Source organism: Babylonia areolata, chromosome 19 (genome assembly GCF_041734735.1).
Source record: "Babylonia areolata isolate BAREFJ2019XMU chromosome 19, ASM4173473v1, whole genome shotgun sequence".
In the NCBI taxonomy this organism is placed as follows: domain Eukaryota; kingdom Metazoa; phylum Mollusca; class Gastropoda; order Neogastropoda; family Buccinidae; genus Babylonia; species Babylonia areolata.
In genome coordinates this window covers 15,792,361-15,805,002 of record NC_134894.1, presented here as the reverse complement: position 1 = coordinate 15,805,002, position 12,642 = coordinate 15,792,361, and the positions used below count along the sequence as shown (strand labels likewise).

General features: G+C 39.4%; 1 protein-coding gene across 1 annotated transcript in view; it reads left to right on the top strand.

Annotated features, from left to right (window-relative positions):
* Positions 1–12,264, top strand: part of LOC143294284 (protein SPMIP7-like) — a 15,670-nt gene extending 3,406 nt beyond the window's left edge. The window contains exons 2-10 of the mRNA XM_076605719.1: positions 465–777; positions 2,340–2,395; positions 3,999–4,090; positions 5,720–5,858; positions 7,289–7,356; positions 7,953–7,994; positions 8,582–8,689; positions 10,070–10,186; positions 11,964–12,264. Coding sequence (XP_076461834.1) covers positions 465–777; positions 2,340–2,395; positions 3,999–4,090; positions 5,720–5,858; positions 7,289–7,356; positions 7,953–7,994; positions 8,582–8,689; positions 10,070–10,186; positions 11,964–12,090 — 1,062 coding nt within the window. The 3' untranslated portion in view covers positions 12,091–12,264. The remainder of the gene's footprint in view (positions 1–464; positions 778–2,339; positions 2,396–3,998; positions 4,091–5,719; positions 5,859–7,288; positions 7,357–7,952; positions 7,995–8,581; positions 8,690–10,069; positions 10,187–11,963) is intronic.
* The last annotated feature ends 378 nt before the right edge of the window (positions 12,265–12,642 follow it).

Here is a 12,642-nt window from a genome sequence, read left to right as displayed (position 1 = left end):
GGCTTGGGGGGTGGGAGGGTTCACTCATGAGTTAGTGTATTGGATGTTTTGATTGTGTGCGCGAATGGCTGTAGGAATAAATGAATTAATGTATCGAGATGTTCTTGCGCGTGGAGCTCTAAACCTACCACTTATGTCTGACCTTCTGCTATTAATGTCATCATGTAGTGGGTGTCTTTCGTCAGTCAAAATTGTTATTAGTCTGTCAGTCAGTTTTCTATTGTGCATATCGCTAAAGGTGTCTTGTCTTATACCCACCACCCCACCCGCTTTCCTAATGACTTTTTCCAACCTGTCTTTGTCATGTTTGGTCAGGTTCCCCCCCTCCCCCACGCCCCCCAGCACACGGCTCTGTATGTTAAAACACTGCAGACAACAGATGTGTAAAACATTTGGAGCATCTGTTTGCATACATTAAAAGATTTCATTTTTCTAAGACAGTACATGCGATGATTCCCTCACAGAAATGGAACGATGAAGGAGACCACCATGCCACAGCACCCTATCGCAGCTATGATAATATCATCGATCCGGTGTCAGGCTTTGTCAGTGCCGGAGGAGATGTGGACAGAAGCACGGGTCACCGACGAATCCGCTCAATGGTGCAGCTCAACCGAACACCGCAGTCTGCTGCTCCTTGTACTCAGAACTCAGTACGGATCAACGAGCCTGCCGCACCACCAGATCTGAAGAGAGACAGCACCTACTGCCCCGGGGGACCCACAGCATGGAACAGCCGGAAAATGTCGGACGCTTGGATCAAATCTCAGCTTGGAGGTACTTCTGTGATAATGATCATTCTAGAAGATGCACCCACTTCAACTTCACCTTGCATGATGCGTACAAATGAGTACCTGTTTGTATATGGTGATGTGCTGTATGGAGAAGGATGGGTGTGACTGCTTTTAAATTTTGTACTTTAAAATGTAGATTTTTATCGTATTGTGATGTGTGTGACCGTTGTTAAAGAGTTGAAAGTGAATTTTCAGTACCATGATAAGGTTTTTAAGTATTATGACATGATGTTGCATTATTTACGCATTTTTTTATGTGATGTGTATCATGAGTGTGTGAAGTCTGTGATGATTTTCTCTGTGTGTGTGTGTGTGTGTGTGTGTGTGTGTGTGTGTGTGTGTGTGTGTGTGTGTAAATTTGTGCTTGAGTGTTTGGTTGGCTGACTGTAAAGGGTTGTGCAAGTAAGTTTTTAATTTTAGTGTTTAAATTCATGTTTTAAACATTTGTATTTACATTGTACAGCACAACTCAGCATGTTTTACATGGAGAGGCACTTTGTAAATTATAATGTCAGTATTAAGATTATCATTATTAATATCATCATCATTATTATTAATTCATGTTACATACCTCGCTATGACACAGGCAGAAGCTAGCTTTAAGCATTTTAAATATCAAATTCTTGAAATGAATCAAGTGCGCACATAAGACAAAATAAGACAAAAAATAAGACAAAATTGAAACATATAGAAGTCATGAAAGCATAATCATCTATATTATAAAAGCACAAGTTACAAAACCTATAAAGTAATATACTCTTGACGCAACAACTCTTACACCTCAGCATGCACACAAAGGAACCTGTCAAATGTGGCATGTTTATAAACCCAAATGCTTACATGAAAATTTAAGTTAACACTAAACATGCTTAGGAATAAAGAAAAACACAATATTGTGTTTTTGAATAACAGAAACAATAAGAATAAAGAGCAAATGAAAAATCAAAAAACAAAATAAATGAAAAAGCTAAATGTAAGAGTACAGTTTTAAGGTACATGTTAATTAAAACATTTTCACTGGATAATTTGTGCACTCTCTTTTCTTTATTCCATCATATAGTGATAATTGTTTTATTTTGAGAGAAAGCTCATCAGGCTACGCTGCTGGTCAGGCATCTAGTATCTGGCTAGCAGCACAGTCATAGTGTTGCATTTATGGATCAGTCTGAACGCAGTGATGCCTCCTTGAGCAATTGAAATGAACACACACATACGCACACACACACACACACACACACACACACACACACACGCACACCTTGGAGCAGATGCCTGACTTTTACATAGACCTGACGCACTGGTCAGGCCTTTAGAGCCAGCATACAGGTTTGAAAGCCGTGGACATGTATCACAGCACCCACCAGAGATTATATGCAGATCAGCGTATACTACCCAGCAAATTCTGGACATTTGCCAGGATATCAGTTTAAAGCAAACCTGGATTATAGGCTTATGTTAAAGCCAGGGTATTATGTGCAGTTTTGCATTGTATCAATTAGGATTAATTACTGTTCCCATTACAAGGTTTTGACATCTTCCTGACAGGTTGGACCAGTGACCATGACCCCAGAAAGGCTTCAGCTGAGGTCACAAAGTCAAAGGTCAGCACTCCTGCCCTCACTCTTAAACTGCATAAAATCATCTGGGTGTTAAAAAAAAAAGTCTCACCTGCATTCTTTTCTTTTTTTCTTTCAACTGAAAGGAACATATTTATTAAAAACGTTTTGATTTTTTGCTGATCGGAATGTGAGACTTTGATTTTGTCAAAGAACAAGTTACCTACTTCCGGGAGGTTATCGGCCGTAGTTTCATTTTCTCCGCATAGGCGGATAGTAGTTTGCACAGGCAGGAATGTCAGACCCCTGCCGGAGTCTGCACTAGTTGGGTCATGGTAAGTATGGTATTTAAACGTAATTTTAGATAGAAAATTTCCTTTCAGACATTTGGACAACATAAACATTTTTGTCAAATGCTTGACTTTTGGGGGAGGTGGATGGGAGGGGGGAGTTAACTGAAGCTGTTTAAATGATTAATTGATTAAAGCTATTTAAAGCACCTTATGTTTTCCACCTTCAACAATCCCAAAGACATAATTTACTTTCTTTGTATTTCATGTCCAGAATTCAACCCTTGCACCAGCTGCTGAATGAATGGACATTGTTTTTATCATGATTGATAAGTTCTTAAACTGTAACACATTTTTTCCTCCCATTTTTCTTTCATACAGTTGGGGTTTTTTGTTGTTTTTTATTTAGTTTATTTATTTTTTTTTATCCCCTATTCCTTTGAAACATTTTTCTTCTCCCTTTTTCCTTTTAAATATTTATTCCTTCTTCTGTTCAAACATTATTGTCTCCCTGCTTTCTTCCAAACATGTTTTCTTCCTTTTTATCATTTTTTTGTCCATTATTCTTTTCAAACATTTGTTCTTCCAATTTTCCTTTCAACTATTTTTGTCCCGTCTTCCTTTCTTCTTCTTCTGCGTTTGTGGGCTGCAACTCCCATGTTCACTCGTTTGTACACAAGTGGGCTTTTACATGTATGACCGTTTTTACCCCACCATGTAGGCAGCCATTCTCCATTTTCAGGGGTGTGCATGCTGGGTATGTTCTTGTTTCCATAACCCACCGAACACTGACATGGATTACAGGATCTTTAACGTGCGTATTTGATCTTCTGCTTGCGTATACACACGAAGGGGGTTCAGGCACTAGCAGGTCTGCATATATGTTGACCTGGGAGATCAGAAAAATCTCCATCCTTTACCCACCAGGCACCGTTACCGAGATTCGAACCCAGGACCCTCAGATTGAAAGTCCAACACTTTAACCATTCGGCTATTGCGTCCGTCCCTTCTTCCTTTCAATTTCTCCCCCTTTTTCCTTCCACATATATCTTCTCACTATTAACATGTTTTCTCCTGTCATTTTGTCCCTTTCTCCTTTCAAACACGCTTTCTCACTTTTAACATGTTTTCTCCCATGTTTCTTGCAAGTATTTTTCTTCCTATTTCCTTTCAAACATTATTCTGCCCCCCCCCCCACCACTTTTTTTTCAAACATATTTTTTTCACATTATTTGTCTTTTCAAACATGTTTGCTCCCTTTTAACATTTTCTCTCCCTTTTTCCATTCAAGCATTTTATTTTCTCCCATTTCTAATTCAAGCATTTTTTCTTCTTCTTTTTTTCCCCCTTTCAAACAGTCCCAGTTTGAACCCAAACCACCATCTGCAGGGAGCAAGACATCACGTGATCATTTGGCCAAGAAATACATGTACAGCTCCTCAGCACAAAGGTACATATATAAAGCAATTAACAAATTGTATAGTTGACTAAACTCTGTGTGTGTGTGTGTGTATAAGATTTAATTATTATATGATATAATGCACCCAACTCAACTAGGAAGTGACTGTCCACGGTTTCAAAATCCATATACAGACAGTGGTTTTTTGTTGTTGTTTTTTTAATTAATTATTTTGAAATTCAGACAAGGATTTTTACTCCCTCCTTCAGTAGACCTTGAGTGGTGGTATGGGTGCTAGTCTTTTATATGAGATGATTAAACAGAGGTCCCGTATTCAGCATGCCCTTCGTGCACATGAAAGAACCCACATTATACATCTACAAAAGAGCTGTCCCTGGCAAAATAACAGAAAAATCCACTTTGAAAGCAAAGGAAAATTGGGTATGTTGTTTGAATTTCCTTACCAAGACTGCAAGTGTCTGTATGTCTTGGGCCTGGTTAGTGGCGGGATATTATTTTGAAAGGAAGCATAAAGTGCAGCCTTGTCATGTTGCCCCAAACTTAAAATGAACCTCCATAGCAACATTCTCCTCCTCCTTCATTGCCAGTAAAGAAAAAAAAAACTGTCCCAGACGTTGTGGCCTTTCATGCCCTGTTCTAATGGTGATGGCAGTTTTTATCCTCCTCCACTTCCATGCTTGGGGTGAGTCCTGTCTAGGTCTTCTGTGTTGGTAGATTCATGGGTGACTGTTATTGGAGGGACGTGGTAGCTGTCTCCACTCTAGGGGGGACAATCACTCAGTCTGGCTCTTCGACTTAGGTATTATTGTCATCAATAGGGAGCATAGTAGGCCAGGTGGCTTCTGAAGCATGTTAAATCAGAACAGGCACTACTGAACACCATGGAAGTGACTCAGCAGCAGTGCAGGGTCTCCTCCGGTGTGTGGCCTCTTGGTGACCAAACATCAATAGTCCCCTTTAGACTGCCAACACTGGGACTTTAACAGACAAACCCAGGTGTAACCGATTGTGTAACTGGGACTGTTGATGAGCAGCATGGGAGTAATACCATTGAAACAATGAAGATGATGGGACAGGTAAAAAAAAAAAAAAAAAAGAAAAAAAAAGAAAGAAAGAAAGAAAGAAACAACACTTGCAGACAGAAAAAAAAGAAAAGAATATGCACAGGTGGCACTACACTGTGGTGGTGGGCTCTCCCCAAATTCCATACAGGGAAAGTTGTTGTGATATAATACAATACACCACAATACAGTACAAAACAACACAATATTATACTAAATCATACTGTACTATATCTTATCCTATACAATCCTACATTATACTGATTACTGTACTATACTGTGCTGCTCTACACTGAACTGTAATATGTGATAAGAAACTCTAGGGAGAGCTGGACAGTACAAGGTCTTCAGAGATGAAGCCCTCCTCAGTCAAGTGTTTCAGCCCTTAACTCCTTACACTCTAAGGGGGCCGGGCCGCACTCCTGGATCCCCTTGTATTGCCGCCTTTTCCTGCAGTACACTACACTACACTGCACTGTACTATACTACATTATACCATACTATGCTATGCTAGACTAGACTAGGCAAGACTATACTATACTATGCTATACTATACTATACTATATGGATGGCACATGACGGTGATGCTGTATGGCAGGTCCTATGAAGAGGTGCCATGGGACACGATGCTGCCAGCAAAGTCATGGGCACCGACCAGCACAGCGGAAAACAAGCCAGACATGATCTCCCACCGCTGGTCCAACAAGAAATATGACTCGGCTGCGCAGGAATGGCAGGTTGGTCAGCCTGGACTCTTCTTTTGAACTACTGTTTGCTTTTGTTATCAGTTACACAGTTTGGGTGGGTTTTGTTGGTATTATTATTATTGTTGTTGTTGTTAATAGATAATATTATATTGTTATTATTAATTTACAAGTGAATAGGCAATTTGTTTATTTATTTTTGCATGTATAACTTTGGGGGGTTTTGGGTTGTTGTTTTTTATTATCATCAATTACAAATAATTATAGGCCCTACAGCCGCCATGGCGAAGTGGTTAGCGTCGCGGACTGACGGCTGGGAGGACGCGGGTTCGAATCCCAGCGGAGGTGGGTTTTTCGGCCCGTGGCTGGCTCCTACCCAGAGTTGAGTGTGCTGTGGGCTTAAATGGGGAGACTGGGACCACACAGTCGAGTGTCATCCACTTCAAGGATGCGTCTTTGGGTGTCTTGCTCTAATTACCAGACCAACACTGCAAGTGTCTGTATCTCTCGGGCCTGGTTAACGCCGGGATATCATTATGACAGGAAGCGTAGAGTACAGCCTTGTCATGCAGTCCCAAACCAAAATGGACTTCCATAGCAACATCGTCATCATCATCGTCATCCTCCTTCTCCTTCATCATCATCAATATATAAACAAAATAGTTTCAAAATCTGTGACCTTTCATGCCCTGCTCTCATGGTGACCTCAGTTTCGATACCCCTCCACTTCCGTGCTTAGGGGGAGTCCTGTCAATGTCGTCAGTGTTGGCAGATTCATGGGGGGCTGTTGTTTGAGGGATGTGGTGGCGGTCTCCACTCTGGGAGAGACGCTCACTCAGTCTGGCTCCACGACTAAGCCATTATTGTTGTTAGTAGGGGGCTTAGTAGGTGGTGTCCTAAGTACGTTAAAACAGAACAGGCACCACTGAACACCACCGAAGTGACTCAGCAGCAGTGCAGGGTCTCCTCTGGTGTGTGGCCTCCAGGCGACCTAACATCGATGGTTCCCTGTGGACTGCCGACGCTGGAATTGCGACGGACGAACCCAGGTGTGGCCATGTATGGGGGAATCTAAATGAGCGGCGTGGGTGTAATGCCACTGAAACGGCGCAGATGATGGGGCAGCAAAAAAAAAAAAAAAAAAAAAAAATTATAGGCAGTTTGTTTATCCGGTTTTGTATGTATGCATTGCTTTAATTGTTAAATGTATTAAGTATGGTTTTTAACTGTTAAATGCATTTAAGTATGTGTGTGGGTTTTTGTATATTCTTTTTGTTTTGAAATTGTGTGTGCATGTATGTGTTGATTTGTTTTTATTGTTTCTTTTTCGTTTCAAAATTGTTTGTATGTCTGTGTGTGATTGGGCATGTGTGTGTGTGTGCATGTGTTTCTCTGTGTGTGTGTGTGTGTGTGTGTGTGTGTGTGTGTGTGTGTGTGTGTGTGTGTTTAACTTTGTTTCACAGTCAACTGGACGTGCTTGGGACTGGTTCCAGAGAAGACGTGGATACTACAAAACCCAGCCCATCAACTTGTGAGTTTTTGTTGTTGTTTTCTGCTCCTATCAGTTTGAAATTGATTATGTTTTTCCCTGTACCTGTATTTGTGCACTGCAGTTTTCACAGATTGATTTTGAGGCTTGATTTAATTGTTTGTTTAGATAAATTTCTTAACGATAAAATGAAGAATGACTGCTGAGTCTATAAAAAAAACAACAACACCAACTGGCTCACTTTTGATGAAAGGTGTCAGACCATAGGTCTGTCTTCATGGACTGTGTTAGGCGGGGATAAAACCAAAAAACCTAACACAGTCCATGAAGAAATATTTTTGGGGTGTGGGCTGCTTGGAACAGAAGAGATTTTGTTGTTGTTGTTTGTTTGTTTGTTTATTTTTTTATTTTTTAGGAGGAGGGTTTATTTTCTTTCTTTCTTTTTTATTTTATTTTATTTATTATTTATTTTTTTAATTGTTGTCCCGATTGTTTTGTTTCGTTTTTTATTTTATTTTATATATATTACCAGGTAGTTACATGATATGGAGAAATATGTAGGGGCCTAAGGGGGAATGGGTAGCATATCACATATCATATAAATACTCATTAATTTTGTGTCTTTTTGTCAATTGCAGTTCCAGCTCATGTTCCAGAGTTCAGCAGATACCAAACTACGGGTGAGAAAACCTGTACTTGCACATGCTGTTAGCCATGTTTTATGGTTTTGTGCAAAAGGGAATATGGCTGCAGGGAAATATAAACAGTTATTGTATAAATGTAAGGGTTGTATTGCTGATTGAGCCATTCCAAATTCTGCTCACAGCAGGACTAATTTTGACCAACCAATGTGTTGCCATTGTTACAAAATAGATGGATGGCAATTAGTCAGTCAATATAGAGACAGATATCAGATAGATAGATAGATGTGAAGAAAAGCAAATGTAAGTCTTTTTCTGATTAGTTGTGACAGAGAGACAGAAAGCTCTTTTGTCTGGAAAACTATTCTGAAGCAAGTAACAGTATAATTTTTTTTTTTTGTAAATGAATTTGTTCAAATTTATGCATCAACTGATTTGTTAGTGTTTGTCTGTGAGCGTGTTTATGAGCATGTATCCATGCGCTATGTTTTGATAATTTGCTTTTCGTAAACAAATAATTTCTGACAACCTTCAGATGGATCGTTGGTCAAACAGACTTTATATTGTGTGCCTGATTATATGATATTATTGTTCTGTGCAGACCTGAACTGTTTTCTGTTCTGCAGTGGCAGCATTGGGGCGGAGAATCTGGAAGAAATTGACAACACTCAGGAACCATTCAAACCTCTCACAGCAAAGCGGGTTCCCATACCCCGGCCCAGTGAGACAGCTCAGTAAGACACATCGTTCTGTTTCTTTTCTTTTCTCTTTTGACATACCTGCAAGGATTACCTGTGCAGATGTAGTATTTTGGACATTTTCTTGCTTTCATGGTTTGAGAATCCACTGTGACTGTTTTCTTACTGTCTGCAGAAACCTCAATTGTGGTCTGTGTTGAGCTTCACAAGGGATTGTTATGTTGTAGTTTGTAGTTTCAAGTGAAGCTGATCAAAATTCATGTGATAAATTCTATCTGAAAACAAAACTTGAAAATTAAAAGTAAATATTTTAAGAAGAAGTGCAGAAGAGATACTGAATATTGCTTGGCCAAATTTGTTTTAATGCAGATCTTGCCCCCATCTCCATCTCTTTCATGACATTCTTTGGAGAGATTCTCTTACTTGTAAAAGCTTGCTTTATTTGCAGAACACTGCAGCAGCTGAAGACTTTTACTTGTACTTCAAGTTGCCCGTGATATAAACTGGTACTTAGATAGCCAGGCAAATTGTCAGTTTCTGGAGATATGGAGTTTAGCACTGGGTGGTGACTGATAACAGTGTCCGGTGTGACTTGACAGACAGATACAGGAGTGACAGTCCATCCCACACCACGCACAGGTGAAGTCTGACACTGGCATGGCACTGGATATTTCTCCTCAGTCTCTAGGAACTCCAGAGCTGTTAACCCTTTCACTGTCAGGGAAATAAAATTTTAGTGAAATCTATTAGCCAGGGTTTTTTCACAAAAAACGGGTATATATCTTTAAAAAATTATATATTTTCTGAAAGGTAAATGAATAAAGAATACAAAACACATGATGTTTCCCAGTTTTGTCCATTTTCAATGACATACAATTGTTTTGAAATCAGAGTTTTGTTTTATGTCACATTTTCAACTTGTCCAAAAAATGGGTGGCGCTCTCAGTGTAGCGACGCGTTCTGCATGAGGAGAGCAGCCCAAATTTCACACAGAGAAATCTGATGTGACAAAAAAGAGTAATACAATACAATACAACAGTAGTCAGGTAATTTGCACAGTGATATAATATTTTCTGGACAAATGGATAATACATGTACACACAATTAATTAAATTACACTAGAACAGCCACAGTAATAATTAAAAAAAAATTAAAAAAAACAAGATATGTACTCGATTTATTGTGACTGTTCTGAGTGATGACATATAGATGTGAGGCCATGCCCCTTCAGCCTCCACCCCCTTCTCTTCCCCCGTTCTGACCGGTCACTTTATCCTCAGACCACATTGGCTCAGTGCCAAGAATATCACTCACGAGTTATCTTGTCATTGTGGCAGCGAAATGTACACGGTTGCGCTGATGAGTTATCTTGTCATATCGGCAGCTTAGGGGTTAAATGATTCATTCTGTTTTCAGCCGCCCCAACATCCCTGGGTACAAAGGGTGCACCCTGTGGCAAGGGAAGTACGCTCCAGCAAACGCACACGCCGTGCCCCTGCCGTCTAGTCAGCCCACAACTTCGCTCATCCACAAGTATGTTTTTGCTGCTGTTTTAACTCATTTTACCCCACAGCTACATACCTGTTACAACTCTCCTGGACCAGCACTATTTGAGACCACTGCAGAAAAAAACAGGGTGGTTCACTAAAACTGGAAAAACAGATAGAGAACTGTTGATTTAATCGGCCAAACAAAGCTTAGCTTTCATGCTTCTGGAATCCATAAATGGTTCAGTTTAGAATGCTAACTGTACGAGCAAGAATGAATGAAATTAGAATAGTGTGTTGGTATGAGAACACTTGTACATGGTCCACAGGGGGAGTATTCATGGTATGTGTTAACTCGTACCTGGAGTAGAATGAGTTAATGTTCGTTCACATTCCCTTAGCTGTGTTACACTTACAGGCTGTGTGTTTGAGGATGGTTGTGTATGGTGTATGGTTTTAGTGCATGGCACACTAGCTCTCTCACACTTGCCATTGCTTTTCGGACCAGGTCTTCGCATGGCAACCCCTGTTGGGATGCAAGGCAGTTATTTCTTTTGTAGACAGCTTCCACCATCCTCTTTAGAATCAGTGCTAGAAATTTCCTGTTTTCTATGATTTTCTTTGCTTCTGGCCTTTCCATTTTTCTTTCTGCTTTTCTTCCGTTTTTTTCTGCCTTGCTGGTCCATTCACTGACAGTTCTTTCTAGAAAGTCTTGCATTCTTTTGGTCTCATTCTTGACTTGATATTTGGTTACTCTTAATATGTTGCATTCTTTATTGTGCCAGAGGCATTTTCATGGCTTGTCCATTCGTATTTTGAAATAAATGTATACCTATTTGTTTTTGGGGTTTTTTTTTGTGTGTTTTTTAAATTTAGACATATATATATATATATATATATATATATATATATATATATATATATATATATGGTAATGTCTGTGTTCAAGTTACTTTTTTTGGTTTAATCTAATGGTGAACAACTGATGGAATGGTCAATGCAAGAGGCATATGGATGGATATGACTATTTGTGTCTTATTTTCTTTTCCTGGTCTCTTTTCAGATTCTGCAGAATCTCTTTTGATGGCATTGTCAGCTCTGATATATGGCCCTATGCAGTCAACTGGGCAATTAGTGACATTTATAATAATTAAAATGCTGCACATACAGAATCGGCCTCTTTTCCCATATGAGGACACACACCGACAGATAAGCCTGCCTGCCTACTCATCCGTCGGTCTGATGGGAGACTCCAACATAATAATGATAATAATAATGATTATAATAATTCCTTTTTTTGCAGTGTGTGTATGTGTGTGTGTTTTATATAATGCTCATTTTGTTATTAGCAGACAGACAGATCTTTAACAGGCAGCAATTATGAACTACAGTTTTATTATGTGACAATCATTATTGCCTCTAGTTTCATGTTGAGTCATTATTTGTTCATCTGCCAACTCATGATTTGGATGACGAATATCCATTTCTTTCATATCATATCTGTTCTTGATATATTACTGGCACAGTTGTATGTACACTTGACTGACATAAGAAGGCTATGACTTCTGCAATGTTATTATTATCATTGATACTTATCCAGCACCAATCTCTCCACAACAGGCTGCCTACCTTCATAGAGCCGACTGACAGATGCCGTTAGGTGCTCATCATTCATTTCCTACATCACTCAGTCAGGTTTAAGTCGCATGCACATACACACATGCGCGCATATATATTTGAGGGTTTTATGGCAAATTTTGCCACAGACAGCTTTTGTTTTGTGTGATGTTGTGAACGTCTCTTTTTGTTTGATTGTCTTTCAGGCCCATGCCACTGTCTCGGGAATCTCAAGGAAATAAGCGGGAAGCGGAGATGTCTCGCATGATCACCCTTGTTCCGCCCTGCAACCCGTTCAACAGCATCGAGAGAGAGGAGGTGGTGGTGTCCTAATTGACCAGTCACCATTGACAGAGAGGAGGTGGTGGCGTCCTGACCGGTCACTATTGAGAGAGAGGAGGTGGTGGTGTCCTAATTGACCATCAGCCTAGTCATCAGGCTGCCTGTCCAGCCGCTTTTGTGCTCACACTGTGCATATATCAGGGATATAAACTATTTCAGTCTTTTTTTCTTTTTTTTTCTTTTAACAAATAATTATTTTAGTCTTCTTTTTTTTCTTTTTTTTAAAAACAGGAATATATATATATATATATATATACTTCAGTCTCTTTTTTTTTTTTTTTTTAGTATTGATTTTGGGCCTGATCAGTACGTTGGGTTCATGCGAAGATCAGGCATCTTTTGCTTTACTTTTTTTTTTCATACATCAAATGTGTGGTAGCATATATGGATCTGTCTGCACACTCTTGAAACTGAAACTAAGTATTTAAGATAATGATGTTGTCTGTGTTGATTTTCTTCAGGAATATATTCAAGTCATACATTATAATTTATCTGTCTTTTTTTTTGTCTTTTTCTTTTTCGAAAGTCATGATTCATTTCAGT